The sequence below is a fragment of the Nothoprocta perdicaria genome, unplaced genomic scaffold (genome assembly GCF_003342845.1).
Source record: "Nothoprocta perdicaria isolate Ctin4 unplaced genomic scaffold, notPer1 scaffold_243, whole genome shotgun sequence".
Taxonomy (NCBI): Eukaryota; Metazoa; Chordata; class Aves; order Tinamiformes; family Tinamidae; genus Nothoprocta; species Nothoprocta perdicaria.
Window position 1 is genome coordinate 180,554 of NW_020455470.1, and position 21,158 is coordinate 201,711.

Consider the following 21,158-nt stretch of genomic DNA (forward strand, 5'->3'; position numbering starts at 1 on the left):
CCCTGACCTCACTGCCCAGGAGGGGCCGCCTCCTGCGCCCGGAGCCCGCCCCGCATCCCGCTGGATCCCGGCCGCTGCCGGGCAGGAGGGCGCTGGGGCCGGGCGCTCCTCCCCGCCCGTCCCTCCTCGCCCCAGGGCCGCGGAGCGGAGCGGGCCGGGGCCGCCAGGGCCCGCGGAGCGGCAGGACCCGCTCAGCCCCGCGCGGGCCGCGGCAGGAGGTTCAAGGCCGCCCTAAGGGCTCGGCAAAGCAGGCGCGAGGCGGCGCCTAAACGCGGTTCAGCCCGGGCGGCAGCTGCCGCCGGACGCCGCTGCCTGGCGGCACCGTGAGGGCCACGGAGGGACCGCGAGGCCGCCTAGGGCTGGCTGTAAAACCTACCGAGCCGCGTTAGAAAGAATAGTTAGTAACACTGTTCCCCCTGCTCCAGCTTAAAAATTAATCTATGAGGCCCTTAACACTAGTTGCAGTAATTTAATTAAAACAGAACTAAACCCAGTGCAAGTAACTATCACCTTAAAAATCATATTTACTATAGTCACAAAAAAGCACATTGCTATCAGCCTATTTGAAAATTAATCCCGGACCTGTGCCAGGTTTCACTTGTCCGTTTTTAAAATAGATTCTTAGCTACTACAGCTGAGGCCTGCAAAGTGCTTTAGCTGAGAGGTGCTTATGTTGAGGGACAGGCTCACAAAGAATATCCGAGATGCTTCCGCAGCCCAAGGCGAGAGGAGTTTGGAAGAGCCGATTCTGACAGAGGCAATGAGGGACTGTCCCGGAAGGCACCGGCTTCCCGCTACCACAGCGCAAGGCCTTGGATGACACTTCACAGGGCAGAGGGGAAAACACAAACAGCTGCTGCATAACCTGCCAGGGAAGCGCTGGGTGACCAGGCTTGGGGGTTAACGAGGCACTGAGGGAAAGAAAGGGAAAGAAATCCCTCAGTCCCCTAAGCAGCAGTTGAGGCAAGCTTGCCTTCATGGCAGTATCGGGTGAGGAGCTAAGGGAGCCCACAAGGACAGCGGGAGAGGTGCGAATGGAGGAGCCCTCGGAGCTGCTTTGGAAAGGCCTAGGGAAGGCAGCCCTCGGCTTGCACCTCGCGTGTCCCTCGTGAGCGGCACCTCGTGTCCGCTACAGGTTGTGCCTGCTCGTGCCCATGAAAACGGCAGGGAAAGGCCACAGATCCTTCTCTAGATTGTCCCAATTTCCATACAGTGATTCCCTCTGCACACCCAGCCAAAGGCAGCAGCAGAAAAGCCTCTCTCCAGCAGCTCACTACCACACAGTCAAGGATACGGTTAGTAAATTGAAGGAAAATCCGGAATAAAGGACATTCGGGAGCCTTGTTTTTTTCCTCCTTCCTTCCCCCCCCAACACCTATCCCCAGTCTCCCCCAAAAATGAGGCACTCTAGAGAAGAGCCAATAGCCCACCAGTGGGAAATGTGAGCTACGAAATTATTTTCATCTCTAATCTTTAGAGTTGTGCAAAAATGTACAAAAAGAATCCAAAATACATTTGGGGAAAATGCTTTCAAAACCATGTTTTCTACTGGCTCAGAGTTATTTCTAGTCTTTATGTTTTTCTTCTGCAAAATGATGTTAATTATATAATGAAAAATACCTGAAGTCTTCTAGTTGTAAGAATCGCCATCATTACTAAGACCAAACATGTCAAAGTTACACAGCAGTAATATGATCAAGTGTTTCTTAAAACAGCTTTCAATTTTTGAAAAGCTGAAGGAGCTAGTTTTAAGAACTCCAAGACGATAAACAAGTTCTTGAAAACGCAGCAGTGTTCAAGTTCAAAGTTTGCCTCTTGCAGCTGAAGGCAAACGGATGCCTTTGGTCACTCACCCAGGCCAACGGGGCATGCCACACAGCGCTCAGTCCCTTCATTTGCTTCCAGATGCCTGACATTCAAAGCTGGGAGCGTCGCCCTCCTACCTCTGAAACGCTCCCTGCAGCGAGTTCTGAGGAGCTCTGAGCCAGCTGGGTTACAACCCTGTGCGAGTAGATCTTCCATGTCTGCTTGCTTATCCCTCTCCCAAAAAAAGGGCTTCAGTAAAACCTCAGAGAGGCCATAAGTGTCTGTCAGCACCGTATCCACACCCCTCACTCCGTGTGGCAGGACCATGAAGAAACTCATCCAGGTGCTTGGCAGCCGCAGGGCCCTGGGAGGCATTTTCCAAAGCAGAAATACCTGCTCTCTGCAGAGTATGCAAACCCAGGTGCATTGCTCTTTTGTATGACTTCTTGAACACCTCTCTCCTTACCAAAACAGATGTGCAGCCAACCTCTGCGCAGCCAAGACTTTGTTCTTGAAAATGCCTTACTGGAATAAATGCCACTGATGCTCTAGTGAAAGAATAAGCAAATATTAGTAGCAAAGCACTTTAAACTTTCAGCTCACCGCACATTGGAATGAGTATGCACGAGAGAGAGAGAGACTTCAACAATCCATCAACATTGTTTTATTAAAATCTTTATTCACACAATGTTGCTTTATGTGGACTCTGACCCGGGGAGATACAAATAGAAAGTCACGCCTGCAAGTCTGTTTTGTTATTAGTAACTTCCATTTGTGCAGCTGCTCCCCAAGGCAAATCTCTGACAGCTCCAAGAGGGGTGTCTGGTGCAGGCGTTTTGCTCCAGGCGACACAGCAAAATTATTACCTTCTTAATAAATTATTTCTCAGTTGTGGTTTATTTGGCAAGAGACACTCCAGGTTCATTTGTTCTGGAAGAGAAGCAGACTTCAGTGTTTCCTCCAGCCCAACTGCTGATTTAGGGAGGAGGAGATACGTGTGAGAGCGCTGATGACGTTCATTTTCCAATTAGTTCCTAATTCCTGTGCTCCAAGCACTCTGCTTTGCCAATATCCACGACATAACCATTTTCTGACATCTCAAGTCAGCCAATGACAGTGTGCACAGCTTTAAGAGCACCAGTTAGCAGGTATCACACAGGCCTCACTTTTTTTTTTTTTCACTTCATTTTTTTAAAGAAGTTCAAGCAGACCCTGTTTGCACATGGATGCTGCTTTGTGTTTCCCTTTGCAATAGTTATAACTGAGCTTAAGATTTCTCTGGGTTCTGTATCCAAGCAAAATGCTAAAGATGATCCCAAGACCAAAATCTGATATTTCTGATCTGGGATAAGAAAGGAATTGATTCCTTCCTGCTGCAAAATGCAAACCTCCAGTGTGTGAACACACTAAAGAGTGCCAAGGTATTTAAAAAAAAAAAAAAAAAAGGAGGAAAAAAGCAACCTTTTCTGCTTTCTCCTCCTGAAGCTGCCTGTCCTTCACACCCCTTGTGTGCACCCAAGGCAGTGCTTTAACTCTTTGACACTTATCCAACAGAAAACTTATCCCAAATCCCAGCTAACTCCAAGAGCTGCAGGTTAAAGCCCACCGAGCAAACCAAGTGGAGGATCTGAACACGACCTTCGATGCACAGAGAGAGCAAGAATTTTTAGGAATCTACCATCAAATCAAGTGTCAGTGATCAGCAAGTGATCAAAAAGAAATCAAAACTTCAAATTCTGGTGGATCCTTCCCAGAATATTGCATGTTAATAAGTACACTCAAAAGAGCATGCTTTTAAAAGGCTTCAAGATATTTCCACGTGCTTCACACACTTCCCTTGTGTAAATTACCATCAGTTTTTCGAGGAAAGAATTTACACCAAAACACCTCATTATGAAACTATTTTGCATTGGATGAAAGCCACTCACTGAGCACCTCACTGGTGGCCAGGGCACCTTTCAGTGACATCTCGCTCAACCGCTGGCCATGCGGCACCTCGCAGACCAGTGAGAAACAAGGGCAATCCCTGCAAATACGCCAGGCCCATCCTGACTGTGTGGCCTTCTGTGATGCGGCCACGTCTAAAACAGCTCTAGAAGAACATAAAATTAATTTCCAAGTAAATAACTGCATTCTACTTCCACGATGTTCTGCTTAGACAATGACAAAAAGATGTACATGAAACCAAACCTGCATTTTTGAAATAACCTCTTTCACTAACACTGCTGTTGGGGTCTGGTGGCTGGTGCGTGCACCAGCAAAGAGAGCTCTTGGTTTACGTGCCAGCCCCGCTGCTGCAGACACAGAAGGATTCTGACAGATAAATCAAGGGAAAAAAAACCAAAACGAAACAAAACCCCTTTTAAATAGACATTTTGCTGCTTTTGATCTCAAGCCCAATAGATAGATCAATGGCCCTTCAAGACGTGCACTCTCTCCTCACTGCTGAGGACGGCTCTGGCTGAACAGAAAATCAAACCCACGTGGTTACATTTGGGAACAAAATGACAAAGCTTCTCCCCTACTGGAGACAAACATTTTCATCTACTGCAAACGTGAGAAGTTCATCTACAACGCAGACCGAAGCCTGGCCTGAAGGACAGAGGGACACCAAAGGAGTGCCCGTCCGCCAAGCAAACCCGCGCAGACCCTCTGCCCCTTACGACACAGCCACGAGAAGCGACAGCTTCCGACGCACAGTCATCCCAGTCAACACGGCAGCGGAGGCTGCCGGGAGCAGCCAGGGGAGGCTGGACACCTATGGGAGGCGCAGAGCGGCCTGGAAACCTGCTGGCATCCCCTGAAAGAGCAGCATGGGGACGGGTACAGAGCACAGGCAGCTCCGTCCGGACGAGGTGGGAGAGACGGGCTCAGCCGGGCGGCTGCCCGCAGCATTTAAGCAATACAGCTTCTCTTGCCCACACCAGGCACGGGACCCACCTCGTCCCCCCGGTCAAGTACTGTAACCTGGCCACCGAAAACCTGCTTCTGAGGACAGGTTCTGTCCCGCTTCTCAGCTACAACGTGAGAAAAATGTGGTTATTTTGAACACACGCCTGCAAAAAGGGGATTTTTCTCTAGTCAGACCTTGCTAGATTTCCTTATCAATGGAAAACAGCAATAGGACGCATGGAAATTTCTTCTGGGAAGTTATATTAACCCCTTAACAATTAAGTGCTTTGTAACCACCCTGCCCTCCCCTCAATCTCCAACCTGGTGGAAGAATCTTTGATAAGACTTCAGTGACAATACTGAAGCGTTATCACGTCGAAGGCAACCCCTGCTGTCCCAGCCTTTTAAGGAGGACAACTGATTAGCAGAGGCTTCCTCCTCCACATCTAACAGCATCCACAAGAACATCCCACCCCTGGAGGGGGTGCAATTGTTCAGTCTAATAATTATTTTATTCACCACTTCATCCTTCTTTAGAGAAGCAGTAAAACACCTAACCAGCTCACAGCTGATTATACACAACCCTGAATCAGACGAAACTCCTAAGAGTGTACGTGGGAAAGAGGAGGGGACAGGATTGTACTGTTCATCTCCATTTGTCCCCTCTAGAACCAGTCCACAAATTAGTGTCTGTATTCCACACACTTCCACCAAGAGCCATTTTTATCCAGTGCAACGTCCACTGCCGGCAATGGACACACCGGCGACGGCCACGATGCCATCGGGGTCCTGAGCCGTCCCAGGCCCCAGCTTCCCACCTCCTCTTATGCCGCGAGGTCGGGGTAAAGGCCAGAACCGCCTCTGCTGCTCTGGCTTGGAAGCTTTCCGGTTCATTTCAGTCCATCCTGGCCACGGCCTTTCAGAACCGATTGTGCTGTTTTTCTATCATTTGTTTTTGTGGTTGCTTTTAAAAAAAAAAAAAAGGAGTTTCATCTGTGCCCACTACCGTTACAAATGGGACAGCGTCATCCTGTCTTCCACCAGCACAACATCTGACCCGAACTGGTCCGTACACTGCTTCACCGTAGCAAGGATGCTGAGGAGCCGCTGATCGAGGGCATCCAGGTGCGAGTCGGAGAGCACCGGGGAGATGGGGTCGTGCGACAGGGCAGTTTTTAAGGCAGACTTTAGCACTCCGTTCTTCAGGTAATTGAGTCTGTTCCAGGTAGAAACCCGGATGCTGCAAAAGAAAGAAACACACTTCATCAAACCGCTGCCCATGTGAAGCCCCCTGGGCAATACCGAAATCCAGGCTCGAGGCAGCCTGCTGCGTCACGGCTGCAGCTGAACAGAAGGTACTAGTCTCACCACAGCTGGTTTGGGGACGGGAACGTGCAGGTGCAACTGCCAGCACCTGCAATACCTAAAACGGAAACTTAACAACTGAAGGAGAGGAGCTAGGAACCCAACGTCTCACAATCCTTACGAGAGTTCTTACATGCAGACACCTTCAACTACTAGCAAGGAAGTTCTTCAGTCCTGACGCCTCCCAGAGCTCAAAAAGAGCAGAAAGCAAAATGGTCTGGCCATTAATTCAAAAAACTCATGTTACTTCAGGAAAAAGCATCACTGCCCATGCACTGGGACTACATTTAGGAGACGCTGAGAAAGAAGGGCCAGAAGATCCTCAAAAAAATTAAAAACACATTTAAAATTAATGTAGGAAAACTAAAGAATCTGAAAAGCACTTGGTTAAACTGTTCTCCATTTGCCTACTGCAATTCTTTCAGTGCTACACAAGGCAAGAGAATGGCAAAAGGGCTGGATCGGGCACACATAGAGCCTGGCTCCGAGCAAGCAGCCCGCGAGAGCTTGGGCCTTTCTGCAGAGTTCTCAGGTTTTGCAAACCCTGAACATTGCAGGGACAGAACTCTTCAAGGAAAAGCTTGGGAAACTCCCAAGTAAACATCTAATTGAGAAAGTTTGGAGGAGTTAATATCTTGAAGTAATAGATGCAAGGAACTAGTCTATCAGTATTCTTTCTGGTACTTCCATCTAATTGTCAGTGAAAAGTAGCAATAGCCTGGTGAGAACCACAGCATGCAAAAGGCAGCAGGTCACAGCCACTAAAAATACAGACAAAAAGAAACCAGCTCATGAGGCCAAAGCAAAAACAAAATTCTGCAAAGAGCCAAACAAACTTCATTTTGAAAGCAACACCACAAGCAGTGCTGCAGACTTGTTCAGAAAAAAAAAAAAAAAAAAGTATTTAAAAAAAAAAAAAGGATTTGAAAAGGAAGGTGGTGAAGTTGCCGGACACGTTGAGTCCCAGGTTCTGAGACAGAACTCATGCTATGATGTAAACGTTTATTCAGCAGAGCTGCATGGAGAACGCTGCACACAGACAACAGCAGTCCCAGTAACTAAGGGGAGATCTGAAGCAGTGACCTAGAGGCCAGACTATTTCCTACAGTTCCTGCAGTCTATTGTCTGGTTTACTACCTTAAAAAAAAATTACTGCTCTGCTTCCTGAGCACTGAAATACATAAAACAAATGCATATATATATAAAAATATCACCATATACTTCTGAACATTCTCAGCTTGCCAAAAGGCTTAACAGCTACAAATTTAATTATATTCCAAATCCAAGGACAGCAATTTCACAAGTGAAGTGGAAAGCATCCCTGTGCTTTACTTACATGCAGCACTGATAAAGAGGAGCTAGGATGCTTCTTTCATCCAGGGCAGGGTTTCCAAAACTGGAAAGCAAAATTAAAAACAAATGAACCAGCCGAACAGTTAATGCCTTTTGCAACATCAACAGATTTGTAAAGAATTCAAAAACCAATAACAATCACTTTGATGCTCTAACAGCTCAAATCATGTAAATTAAGATATAATTAGGCCTTAACCAATTGCAGATATTAACTGTCAACAGCATCAGCTAATGAACCAGATGAACAGAAGTGACACCAGGGTACCTAGGTCCTTATCAGGCCAAGACACTCTAGAAACAAAATTTTGAGGAGTTTAGAAATTGAACTCATCTTGCTAAGCAAGGGAAGGGAGTAATTTGCTTTCTGCACATAAAGAGGGGGAGCACTGACTACATGACAGTGCTAGACAGGCAAGGAATTAAATTGCTATTTCAGATGGACAGGCTTAGACCAGCAGTTCAACATGCAAAGAATCACCTCTCAACAAGGTGAGTATGTTTTATGACAACACTTTCAAAGAGGCACCTTGCAGCAGGTTCTCACAGTGTTTTTAAGCTTCACCTCAACATGTGGTGATGATTTTTTTTTCTCCATTATCTCCCCTTGCCCACCATAACACTGTTCCAACAAAGAACTTGCTCTTCAATAAAGATAATTCACGTTGCGAGTCAGACATTATTCTGCTCAAATAATTCTGCTGTCAGCAGCTTTAAATAACTCCTCTTCCCCTTACCCTCCTGCCCCCAACACACACAGCCCTTATTCTCAAAGAAGCTGGAAGAACTTTACTCAGGCTGTCAAGAAAACAATTTACTTCAGGGCCTGCAAAGCCCAGAGGAAATGGTTTGGTAATGTTACGAGCACGTACTGTAATGAAAGCTCTGACATGACCTTCAACTATCATATTTACTCCCAGTGACAGATATACTAACTTCCTTGTAGCTCATTGGCAGCGCATTATAGAAAGACATTTTTTGCCAAATTCACCTACAGCAATCTGAAAGCAGCAATAATTAAGCACTCCCCAAGTGGAACACAACCTGCTGGCGTAATTGAAGGCGCATTACTGAAAAGGCTGATGCATGAAGACAAAATATGCAACTCAGCCACTTCTGCTGCAGTCAAAGGAGGGCAATGGATGGAAGAAAGATGGGGACAGAATCCACTACAGGAAAAGCAAAGGGATCAGTGAGAAAAGAAGTGATAACTGCAAGGCTTCAAGGATCTGTCTAGATCCCAGTTATTCCCAGAATTGGTTGGTGGATCACAGTTCAAAGTACTTAACACACAGTGAGAGCAAAATATGATGATGCCCAAAGGCAAATCTATCTCCAGTTTCAGTTCTCAGACTTTAATCACTAGACAGATTCACAAGACAGAGAAAACCAGGCTATTCAGAGCAACGTTTTGAAGAGATCTGCTTCTGCTATGGCACTTACTTTGATTTGCTAGCACGTAGGTAATAAATCCTAAATTTATGATCCTTCATAAACTGCAAACATACTGGGGAGGGAACATCAAAAGGGAGGGAAAGGAGGAGACAAACAAAGATTTAAGAGTTTCTCTTGAAATAAAAGTTATACTGGGCTAATTCAGAAGTTTTTTGTACTTTGATTAAGACTTTGCCTAGTGCAGTCAGAACTATGTATCTAGAGGACAGGGTAAGTGCCAGTCTTTTAAAACCTCCAATATCTGATGAATAACATCTAAGCAGCAGCAGCTTGGGATTTTCAGTATAAAAGATAATAAAGAAAAATGAAATGGAGGGGAAAAAAAACAAAAAAGAGAGAGAGAGAAATTTAACAGATAAATGTGTATCTTGATGCTTCCACTGCTTGATGCTGACTCACCTCTTGGCATTATCTAGGAGTATGAGCATACTTGCTCCTTCATCATCCTGGAAACTCTCATAGTGATGCCGGTCAGCATTCCCAATCAAATAATCAAAGATGGCAGTGTCAATGATATCGAGGAGACGGGGGCCCGAATCATAGGGGGAAGTCTTCTTCACAGCATCACAGTAGCTTTCATCGTACTCCCACCTGCGGGCCAAAAAGAGAAAACAAGTCAAGTCTTCAAGAAAAGCTCCACCATTGGTACTATTTGCTTTGGGAGGTATTTAGTTTGCTTCTCCCTTGCTCAAGTTCAGCAGTGGTTGGCGTGCTTCACCACAAGATCTTTGCTACGATTTGCCTCCCTTAACTTCCTGAGGTCTTCAAGTACGGTGTCTATGTTACCTTGGCCTGTTTCCACCTGTCTCTCCAGTCTCTCCTCATTTTTCCTTCTGGCACAGATAACACCCTCTTGCTTGCTAGCACTCTGCACTGGTCTAAGAGGATGGATATTATGTGTTCATACTCTTTCACTCATAGCTGCTTTCCTCACTTTTTTTTTTTTCTTTCAGTATCTTTCACTGCTTCTTTACTGGCAGAATTTCCAGTCTTCCTTTTCTCTCCTATTCTTCTAGACGTAACCTAGGCACGTGCTTACAGTCTTAAAACCTGCATATCCCATCTCAGTTCTCCACAGCTAGGATTTTAAGTTTTCTCACATCTTTCTTTACAGTTTTCCAAGCTCTTCACCACTAACACCAAAACAGCAACAGCTCCTTGCCATGTGTCATCCCAAACAAAAAGCATCACATCTCCTATTCAGCAGCTAAAACTCCTGTGCAAAATAGCAGTTAAACTGGTAACTGTTTGAATCATCTGCGAATTGAAAACAGAAATGCAGGAAACAAGCTGCAGAAGCTACTACTTCAAAAAAATCACATAGAAAGTCACAAAAGGAGGAAAACCCCAAATTTAACTCACCTTCCCTTCTCCAGATACAGACTCTGAGCTCCAATATCTTATTTTTCCAACTTTCCACATCACAAACGCTCCTCAGTGCTGACTAGCTCCCTCCTCCAGCACTTCAAACCCACCTTCAGCTTTCAGCACAACCCCATAGGGCAAATTCTCAGCATAGGCTCTTCCTTGCACTCAAAATATTTCCTTTAGACTATATGTCTCTCTCCCTCGAGCCTTTTTCTTTTATTTTCCTTTAGATCACTGCCTGACCTCCTTGTAGGAACTATTCTGATATCCTGTGCTCTCCTTTATCCAACATTTACTTTGGATATTTGTGCCACGTTAGTGCAGGACTTCAAAGGTCAGGGATTTTATCTATTATGTGTCCATTCAAATTATGTACATTAATGGCACATACAGTTTTAAATATATAATTCCAAAGGTCAACTCAGGGCAGAGCACCAAGCCCTCTTCAGGGCAGAAGAAAATTCCTATGAAGTTATTTTAATGTAGTTATCAAATGCAGAAAAAGGAGAGCATAACATATAGAATATTTCACCTGATGTTCTCAAACAGAGAAGCACAAGGTAATAAGGGATATAACACATTGAACCTTGCAATATCACCTGAGCAAGATAAGAGCATAAGTTAAAAACACAAGCAGTATTAAGTCATCATAGATACCTTCTTAACTTGTTAAAATCATATGCAAGTAGACCCTCTATGATAAAAGTAATGTCTCAGAAAAGGAAACACCTCCAAGAAATTCAGTCGATCCATTACTGCAATTTAACAGGTACTAAATACAGCTGATTTTGACCTTTTAAAAAGGAAGTACCTTCTGCTACTCAGAAAGTCAACTGTACATTTCACATTCTAAAACACTTTAACGAAGCCATTCAATTCTTTCTGAAAGAATTCGTTCTGAGAATCCTTTCTGAGAGTGAGATTCTTACTGAAAACCACTGCATCGTTGAGAAACGATCAATCTTAGTTCTGGACTAAAATTCTCTTTCTAACCACTTGTCCATCACTAGGTCTTGCAAAAACTTAAGCACAGTCATGCTTTGGTCCCGGCGAGAAAGTGTCCATCCCAGATACTCTGATACACTATATCTTGGTGCACACAACTGCTAGGTCCCGTTCTTCCCCTCTAAAAGCATTCTTTATGTCGAGCACAGTCCCCAAACACTGGTGATAACTAAATCAATGAAGAACTTCTCAGTTCTTACCGATTTAGCCTAAATGCAGAAAATGTACCTACAAAAATGGTCTAAAGTAGATGGTTTAATCATAGTAAATCCTCCTATGAAAACTTTTGACACAAGAAAAACAAGCAAACAAACAAAAAACACTTAAAAGCAAAGCCAACCCTCCTAGCCCCTTGTACTGTCCCCCTCTGCCAAATCTCCTACAATTCTTCAACAAACATTAAAGACCATGAAATGAGGTCTCTTAGAAAAGAGCACAGTGCCATGGTAATCGTGTAGTTAGTGGTAATCATGTCAAATTAGTTACGGCCAAAACTCGACATTGAGAACACTTGCTCCATAACAAGCCAATGTATCACAAGGGTACTTCAGCCCAAATTATCGTTACAAGGACAAACCCCACCGGGCTCTCATACCTGGCGAGTTTCCCTTCACGGTAAGTCCTGCCCCACGGGTGCCGATGCTTCTGGAGAGGCCAGACGTCCGGCAGCCACAGAGTCACTGACCCTTCCATGACGTCCCCATCTGCACAAGCTGGTTCTGTTTCCCGACAGTAGTAGCACTTCCCATAGAAGCAAGTACTATTACCTTCAAAACAAAGAGACATCACAAGAACAGAATTTAATCCAAGGGAAGCCAAAAGAAATTCAGGAGCATGTTGTTGCAGCAAAGAAACACCCACAACAAGATTTCACTGCACCTGACTTCGTATCTCCTCCTCCTCCTCCTCTCTAAGGGCAGAGGCTCAAAAGAGATGAAGCAGACATTTATTCATTCAAAATTTCATGAAAGATTAATTTTCAAAGCAGTATCCTTTTCAAAGGATAGTATAGTTTCAAGAACTATACTATCTAATGTTTTTAATTATACTGGGACTTCAGGCAACACTATACTATCAGCAAGTTTGAGATCCCTAATTCCTCAGGAGCTTCACTTTGCAACCCTAGCACTGCTTATTTAACACACTCCATATGACAGTTTTCCAGAATTTTTCAAAAGACATTTGAAGTTTCATGAGCGTCTTCCGACAGGAGAGGAATAATGACTCTATCAGTCTTTAGTACCTTAACAGCTATGGAAAAGGATGCACTCAGTAGCCTAGATTAAGTTAATCTTTTCTGCTTCATCCTTCAAACCTACTTTAATTTTGTCCCTTGCCAAGTCAATCCCAACTCCACATGCATGGTTGTTTTTCCAAAGCATTCTTCAATCAAGTCTTACTTCCTTGCACCTCTCCATATTCCCTGTCCTTTCTTCCTCTGGCTCCACACTGCAGCTGTCCTAGCAATTAGCATATTTTCCCCAGATTCAAGTGTTGCTCTAGCAAGCCTCTGCTGAGCAAGCGTGAGCTATCACTTCTCAAAACCTCAGAAACTTGGTTAAATTGGGGTCAGCAAGTGATCCCGACACAAATTTTTGCAATTAATTCTATTTGAAAGCCATACTTTAAATCTTTAAATCAGCATTTTTGCTAATACTTATTTCAGCTGAAGTTAAAAAACAGAAAGGTCTGCCTGAGGCAGACACCCAATCTGAATGCAAAAAGAGGTTAGCAAGGCAAATCTCATCTGAACGCTGAATCTTATAACTAGAAGGGTTAAGCAAATTTAGTAACCGAGATTATTAGCAGTGCTTATAATAGAAATACACACTCACATATACATATATATAAATAAAAAAATGAATAACTGTCTCTAGATTCTGCCTGTCTAAAAAAGAAACAGTACTAACTTAATATTTTAGGAAAAGCCCAAAGGGCTAAGGCAGCATAAGTCACTTCTTGGTGCCTAATGACCACCTTGGAGGAGCTTGCACTAGCAACTCCCATTACTACCCCTCAGCAGTAGTTCTGTAAGCAATGTAGCAAAAGTTCTGATGCAGCTAGTTATGAATGCTCAGTAGAGCGATGTGGCACAGACAACATCTAACAGCAAGTGATGAACCAGTCCTACACATTAGCCCAAGTAACCATTGTATTTGCATTAGAGTCAAATATAATTCCATTCTTTCTTTCAGTCCTACTCACAGACTCCAGAGACTTTCTAACAATTTCTAACATCAGAAAATACTAAAACAAACAACCCCCCGACACACACACACACACAAAGCCACACCACAGAAAGAATGGAAAACGAAACACCTACTTTCAGAGAAAGTCAAGTCCTCTTCCCTCACCAAATGGAAGTATTCAAATTTGTCTCAGAACTGAAAGACCTTCCAATACCGTAGTTAAGTGTTTTACAACTGTGTCAAATGCCCATGACTATTTCTCCTTTCACATAATTTTCTTTACCCGGCTGCACAATGCAGAGAATCCACTTACCCACAGTCATGAAGGTGCCCAGAAGCTGCTCTGTAGCAACTGGTTTGATCTCCGTTCGTAGATTCACAAACCTGCCAACTACCAATGGTGCTCGTCGAAAGCCCAGGATTCTAATTTTGGATGAAAGAAAACACGATGGTGAGAATGTGACATAGGCAGCAGTTCTAAACTTAAAAAAAGAACACAAGGGCTCTGTGCCATCGCACAAAATCACAATGAGTTGAGACCAGACAATAAAGTTTGAACCCCTTGGCAACTTCTTCTTTTCTCCAAAGCAAAGTAAGGGCCCCTCCTTTCTAAGCACCAAAACGTAAGACTTGCTTTATAGGCCATCCATGATGCTCCTTTATTAAAACATTTGCAGAAAAGCAACATAAGATGTATCATGCTCCAATTCTCAGAAATCAGATCTCATCCCAGGGGAAGGAAAAAAAAATAAAAAATCCATCATCTCCCTTGGATACAGGCTAAAGCACCAGCCATATGGCCTTTAGGCTGTTCACCTGGAAAGATCATTTATATTTTGTAGGAATTAGTATCTAGCAAAATCTTACATTTAAGCTCCAATTCAACTACACTTGAAAGTAAGCAATCTGGGAGTTAATCAGTTTGACTTGAGGGGGAGGAGGGAAGGCAGAGTGGTAGAAAAACCTGAATGCCAGAGACACATCTGGAAAAAGAATGGATAATCAAAAAATTGATAGCAAGAAGATCCAGATTCCACTCATGTATGCAAGAGCCTTTGCTCTGTGACCACAATTAATTTGATATGGGATTTTAAAAGTGCTTAAAGGAGTGCTACCAACATAAGTGCAATGTGAGAGTTAACTCTCTTAATGTACTTTTGATTGCTCCTTTTTCAGAAAATGGGAAAGAAGGAGTCAGAGATTCCCATAGAGATATAAGGAAAGTTGCCCTTTAACTGCTGCAAACTATTTTTAAAATATTCAAGCAGTAAGTCTCCTAAAGTACAAAACAGATCTAAGAAAGGGCAACGCAAAACATCTGCTTGAACAAATCCTGGAAGTATAAGGACAAAAATCATAGGCAGCAAGACAGCTATACACAGTTTGAGAAAATGCAGGAGCTACAGATAAATAAGGGCAGAACTTATATCTGGAAAATATATTTCTGTAAGCTCAGATTCACAGGGGAAAGGCCAATACCCTGGCTAATACAGCCGCCCCATTAATGGGAAGCATACAACATTCTGCAGGTTCTTGATGAAAAAATAGCACCGAGGATCAATATACCTATTTGTCACCATTTGAAACAACAGTGCATATAAATTATGTGGGCAGGCAGTTTCTGCTAGCTATGCTTGGAGGAGCATGTTCGAAGTAGAGGAGAAAGCTCAGAGAAATTTAGACCAAAACATGGCCAAAGACGGAGGAGTTTGAATGCTCATCTAGCCAGAAATGGACTTTTAATTATTACTCTTTACATTACTTGATTTTTGTAATTTCAGGGAAATTGAGCACTATTTTTCTTAAGGATTACCAATGAATAATAGACATCTGGCTCCAGAATCAACTTTCTGCCTTAAAATGATTCAAAGATCCCAATCTGGTTCATAATCTCAATATTCCAACAGCAGCCCTGGGTATTTATATAAGCAGTTACCACAAAATCTTCCCCGAACAGTCATTTCTGTCTCCTGTGTAATAAGCTCCAAACATGAATTAGGATTAATGAATAGATCTCTTGCAACCTATGATTTTGAGAAGCTTCTTTCTTATGTACTGAAAGAGTAAGAATATCTCTGTTTAAGTTGGTTTATTCTGTTCTTTGTAAGTGCCTCATTATTCCCTACACCTAAAATTTTAAGTCTCTTCACATGACAATTTTTCACATCTTTTAATATCTTAATTAGCTTAACAAACCTTCTCTGAAAGAGCAAAATAGTCCCTTTAAAAAGGGGAAAATCAGGACAGCAATCATTTGTTCTAGATGAAAAATTCATCACAAACTTATATTTTGTCCTTATCAACATTCAGCCTTTAGTATTTTCCAATTTTTTCCTTATGTTTCCTGTAACTTTTTCTTATAGTAGTTGCATCTCCAGCTTGTGTCCATAAGAACACCTGGAAATCCCTGACACCAACTATATGGGCCTGTTCTTTTGTTTGTTTGTTTGGTGTTTTTTTTTTTTCTCTCTAGGAGGCACTGATTCATTTTTAGAATCGTCACTCTAGACATTAAGACTTATTTTTTTAATCATACTTCCGGTGTTTCAGATTTTTCCATAGGACTTGACTAAGATCAAAACATCAGTGGTTTCAGTACCTCACTCACCATGCTTTTTTTTTTTTTTTTTTTTTTTAATGCAAATGTTAAACTCTTGCACATATCTTTAAAATGAAATTTCACAAAACTCAGTGGTTATTCTTATTCTTGGGTTCAATTTGCTATAGGGATAGGTTAGAAACAGTTTACACCTGAAACATATACCAAATACATTTTTCCCCCCACTCTGACAACCTAAACACCACAGACAATAAAAACAAGTAATCCAGTGGTTTCATACCTATCCAAATGAAAGGCTGCTACTTCTGCATTGTGCCTGTCATAGCCAGCATATGGTTCTCCTTCCACAACATAGTCCCTGGCATACCTGTAATTGCAATAAGTCAGACAGTAATCCTGCTTGAATCACCGTATCAGCTTTGCCATTCAGAGTAATGAGTGCAGGAACAATGCTAAGTTAAACAGACCCAGGGTCACTTTCAAAATGATTGTCCATGGGACAGGGAAAAATTGTTAATGAGATTAAGCAGTGGACAGACTGGTGAAGGAGTAAATAAAAAGGAAAGGTTGGTAATTCACAGTGGTCTCAAGTGCCTGGAAAGCTGGGCCTATTCAAACTAATGAGTTGTAATTCAGCTATACACCAAGCCACATCTAAGAAGAAAGACTACAAACCCAACCAGAGAACAAGAGACCATACCGGAAAGCGGGAACTCTGCAAACAAACTGGGGTTCAAAGGGATGTATATTAACATCAAAATACAGTCTGATATCATGGCAAAAAAGCCAAATGCAATCTTTGGTTGATAAAGGACCAGCAAGTGTGAACCTGAGAAGAATATTGGATATAAAAAGGCCCTTTATTTTGGTAGAGAAAAGGCACAGTAAAAAGCAGCATTAGAAATGGAACACACAGAGCAACAAGAGTGGTATATTTTGGCAGAGTCGTGATTTGTCGGGGGGGGGGGAGGCGGGGGGGCAGGCTGCTTTTTTAAATAATGAAGATGTCACCAAACTAGCCAAGGCATTTAAAATTTTCAGTGGTAAATGACATCTGAATCAAGTCTAGCTACTCCTTAAGAGGTATGTCTCAGATAGTACTGACTGGTATTTTATGCCTAAGGAACAAATGGGTGAAGTGAAATACACTTTCTCAAAAAGTAAGGCCAAATTAGAATACGTATTTTCTTATTTCTACCTATTCTTGCATTCATCATGCAGAAACACTGGACACCAGATCTGCTTTTAAGACCACTGACAATTCTCAGTCTTTCCTTAGCCTTGAACTGCATGCTCATAGGGAGGCTTGTCATGACTCTTATTCAGCAGGAGTACGTCACCACACTGCCAGAACCCGCAGTTCCAGAATCAGGAAGACACCGCTCAAAAACATCAAGCTTAACCAGTTCCCTCAGGACTGAAGTTACTATATGAATCTAAAGAACGGCCGTTTTGAGCATTGAAGTTATAGTGCTTGGGAGTCGGTTGGAAGAGCCACTGAATTTTACTAGAAGATGAGCGTGACTCCATTGTTGTCTCCCAAAGAGATGAACAGATTCTGTTTACAAAAGACTAATGAAATAACATAGAGATAAAAAGACATAAAGTGGCAATCATTCAATCACCGAAGAGAATATTCACCTCTTAGGTTTGAAGACGACTTTCTGTCCCCCTTCAAGTATTAGCAAAGCTTTCAGCTGGGTACCTTTATACCCTACATCAGCTTTTATTATTTTCTTTGTCAACATGGCATGCATGACAGCCCCTAGCTCAGGCGTCTCCTCAGGATACACCTCCCGGGGGACAACCCACTGGGCTGCAATCTCCCAAGGGGACTGCATGGTGTGGTCGAGCCGTGGGTCCAGCTCGACGCGCAGGCTCGCCATCATACGGTGAAAGGCGCGCTGGTCTTCGCGGTTGGCAGCTGAGGTGTCCAAGTTGTCAATGAGGAAAACTTTTGTGAAGATGAAGATGACCAGGAGGATGGCCAACAGCACAACTCGCTGCTTTAGCTTCATGGTGACGTTCAACCCTTCTCCCCTGACTACTTTCTTCCAAGCGTTACTGGAAGTCTATTGGAGCTCAGGGTGAGGAGGGAGACGTTAGTTAATGAATTTCATTCATAACTTGTACTGTGAAAGAGGTAGCGCCACTGAAGCAACTTCTAGTACCCCTAGAAAGCAAGAGAATATAATTAAATTTAAAGGAAACCTTTCCTTTAGATCCCAACACATTCAAAATCTAGGCTTAAGTACCAGAAATCAACTAGATTATATACACTAGTATCCCAAGGCCCTGCCTTTCTGCTATAACATAAGGTGCCTCCCTTATAACATAAAGGCTCCCTGTAGCCTTTAGGTGACCTACACGAAAGAGGGAATTGACTGATACCAGCTCTGCTCAACTGAAATCACAACAGCTTCTGTTGCTAGGGTGACTGCAACAGGCGAAACATTTTCAGAGAATTATACTTGAAGTTAACAGCTCCAATTTCACAAATGCCCTCCTGCTTCAAGAGAATCTATGACCTCCAATTTCCTAAAGATTCATCCCTCAAGAGAGCTCCCAGGTACATTTCTCTAATATCTAACAACAATTGTGCAGCTGCACAGACTAGTTTCCTGAAGGTGAAATTTGTAAGAAAAGACTTAGATTGTCTGTTGTCTTCCATTTGCAGTTACTCTAGTTAATCCATCCTCATTCTCAAAGAGAACTTGAAGACACCTTGGTTTCCTTGCACCTAACTATGTAGCTTCTGCAGTCGATTGTAAAACTAAAAGCCATAAAAATATACAAAAATCTATAACCTCAACACTAAAATAATATGGAAAACAAAACATTAACTCTGCATGTGTGAGATTTCTGAGAAAAGGCAGTATTAAAGCCACACAACATTTCTGTGTTCATTACAGGCTGCAGGATAGGCCTCGCTTCTCAGCAATTCTTTGCCAGTCAAATTTTAGCACATAAGGACCACATAATAAACAGTTGATCAGCTGTATTTCAATTACAAATATAGAAATTATCCTCATATTATTAGTGGAATATAGTTGAAAACCAAGCTTTGGTAGTGTCTTTTTGTTTGGCTAAACTTTTTAGCATTGTGTTCAGCTATCATTGGTGAGCAGGAAACTTAATCCAAAGAACTTTATTGCTCCATTACCCAAACTCCACTTATATGCCAGTGGACTACAGAATAAATAAATAAATAAAAGCCTCTATACCATTTTACCACACCTCTAAAAATCCACCAGAAACAAAATTAAAATCAATAAAAGTGAAGTATAAAGCAATATCAGCATTTTCACAATGCACTCAGCAGCTAGGTTTGAATGAAGGCTTCCTGGGTTTTACTGTCTCTTTAGAATATTTTCTAACTGATTTTATTCTCAGCAAGTAACAATTTTCTGCAAGTCAATACCCAAAGAATAGCATTTACTATAGCCATTTACACCCAGTAGCATTAAACACCAACCACACTATGGAACTAGGAATGAAGTGAGCAACATAAAACTTGCTTGCTATGAAGAGCAGCAAACTCATACCCGCTGTACACAGCCTACAAAGTGTGCAGGAAACTATCTCAGAAAATAATTTTCATTAGAGATGCAAGGCCAACACTGTTACATACCATAATCTTGTTTTTATACCATCTCAAAAAACTTGTGCACATTATACAAGGATTTTATTATGCCTCGAATGAAAGAAAAGGTCTGACAGCAGACAAACGTTTGGTCTGTCAGCACCAGGGCACAGAGTATCACAGTTCAGGCAGATGATTATCTGGAATAAACATGGGCAAGTATGCTCTAATTCCTGTTTAAACTTTTTTTTTTCTTCTTAAACACACTATGCTTCTTGTGATCTCCTATGCAAACGTCTTTAAAATTTGTCCAGTAAATCTGGGAAGAAACAGCAAAGGAACAGTGTATACAGCAGTAACATTTTCCTCTTCCTAAAACGTATTCCAGTCTCACCAGATCAATCTTTCTTCCTGTCCTCTCCTCTCTGGCAGACTCCTCGGCAGCTTACACTTCTTCTCTCTGCATAAATGCTGTTATTTTAGTTTTTCTCGCCAGCCTCCTGCAGATCTTAGCTTAGTTTTTTGTTTTCCAGAACCATTCAAGCACTTCCACTCACTGTGCACAGATCACACCGGGTTCTAGTTTAGTTGTCCGGTGCTTAAGGCTTCCTACATATTTCCTCATCTGCTATTTTGCCTCCTCTTCTTTTAAAATCCCTGTTGCCTGCAGACATGAACTTTCCTTTACACACCTGCATTTCCAGACGAGAGCTGGAGCACAGATAAAATAGAAGAGTTCACAAACGCTTTAACCACAGTACTATCTGTGTCTATCGCTGCAGATCAGCCACTGCTCCTGACCTTGCCAGCAACTTAGCGCGAGCTCCTCCGCTGCCTGCTCGCCTTGGCCACCCAGCCAAGCGGCGCACGCACAGCGGGCACACGGGAAGGAGCCGGGAGCTCCGGATGGGGAAGAGCCAGAGGTGTCATAAAGCGTATGGGATGTGGGCAGGATCTGGAGTTTCCTGAAGCACTGAGGTGCTGCTGAGGCCCAGAGCAGCAAACAACAGAAAATCCATGAGTTTTGCTGCTCAGGGAACAACTGCTCCTCATCTCCCAAGTTACAGAGATTCTCTACCTGTTACAAGCACAAGTTTAATTACAGCATTTAAGAACAGCAGAAACATTTTAGGGAGCCTTGTTCAGCTCTGAAGCCATGTCAAGGCAGTGGGAACATCCTGTTGTTTTCCTTCTCAAGCTGCCATTACTACGTTTATTCACTTTATGGACACCAGAAACCCAGCCAAGGGCCAGGTACCCACCGAACACTTAGCAGCACACGGCGAGCCGCAAGATGGGAGGTCTGTGGCTCAGATTTTACATGCCAACTTCGTCCACGTGCAGAAGGGCAAATTCCAAAACCTGAGCATAGTCAAGCTGCGCTGCAACTGAGCAGGTCAAGCTTAAGAGGAGGAGATGACCACAGAGTCACCTCCCCATTACAATTACAGCAGAGTCTCACCGCTCTGCTCCCCCAAAGGCATCAGGCCGAATTTGCTGACACGCAGCCGACAGGACCAGACCTGTGTTTTATAGGTCCCCCTATTCGCCTAGGCCCACGAGCATCTCACAACGCACCTCAACC

At 43.1% G+C, this 21,158-nt stretch overlaps 2 protein-coding genes across 2 annotated transcripts in view; both read right to left on the reverse strand.

The window, feature by feature from the left end:
• TOR3A (torsin family 3 member A) overlaps positions 1–5,592 on the reverse strand; it is an 11,704-nt gene extending 6,112 nt beyond the window's left edge. Inside the window, exons 1-2 of the mRNA XM_026039841.1 lie at positions 5,460–5,592; positions 4,747–4,823 (exon numbers count right to left, since the gene is read on the reverse strand). Coding sequence (XP_025895626.1) covers positions 4,747–4,823; positions 5,460–5,592 — 210 coding nt within the window. The remainder of the gene's footprint in view (positions 1–4,746; positions 4,824–5,459) is intronic.
• On the reverse strand, positions 4,265–18,161 carry FAM20B (FAM20B, glycosaminoglycan xylosylkinase). The gene is made up of 7 exons (XM_026039832.1): positions 17,632–18,161; positions 16,271–16,357; positions 13,744–13,853; positions 11,837–12,008; positions 9,268–9,459; positions 7,400–7,459; positions 4,265–5,938 (listed from the first exon to the last, which is right to left on the reverse strand). Exons 1-7 carry the CDS (start codon positions 18,006–18,008, stop codon positions 5,707–5,709), a joined length of 1,230 nt encoding a protein of 409 aa, XP_025895617.1. The 5' UTR covers positions 18,009–18,161; the 3' UTR covers positions 4,265–5,706.
• Between the last annotated feature and the right edge of the window lie 2,997 nt (positions 18,162–21,158).

What these genes read in the sequence shown, in the direction of transcription:
- FAM20B (XM_026039832.1), bottom strand. Translation starts at nt 18,008, where the DNA reads ATGAAGCTAAAGCAGCGAGTTGTGCTGTTGGCCATCCTCCTGGTCATC. An exon ending in GTCGTCTTCAAACCTAAGAG is followed by an intron (nt 16,358 to 17,631) that starts GTGAATATTCTC and finishes TTGCAATTACAG; the next exon opens with GTATGCCAGGGACTATGTTG. An exon ending in GGGCACCTTCATGACTGTGG is followed by an intron (nt 12,009 to 13,743) that starts GTAAGTGGATTC and finishes TTTGTTTTGAAG; the next exon opens with GTAATAGTACTTGCTTCTAT.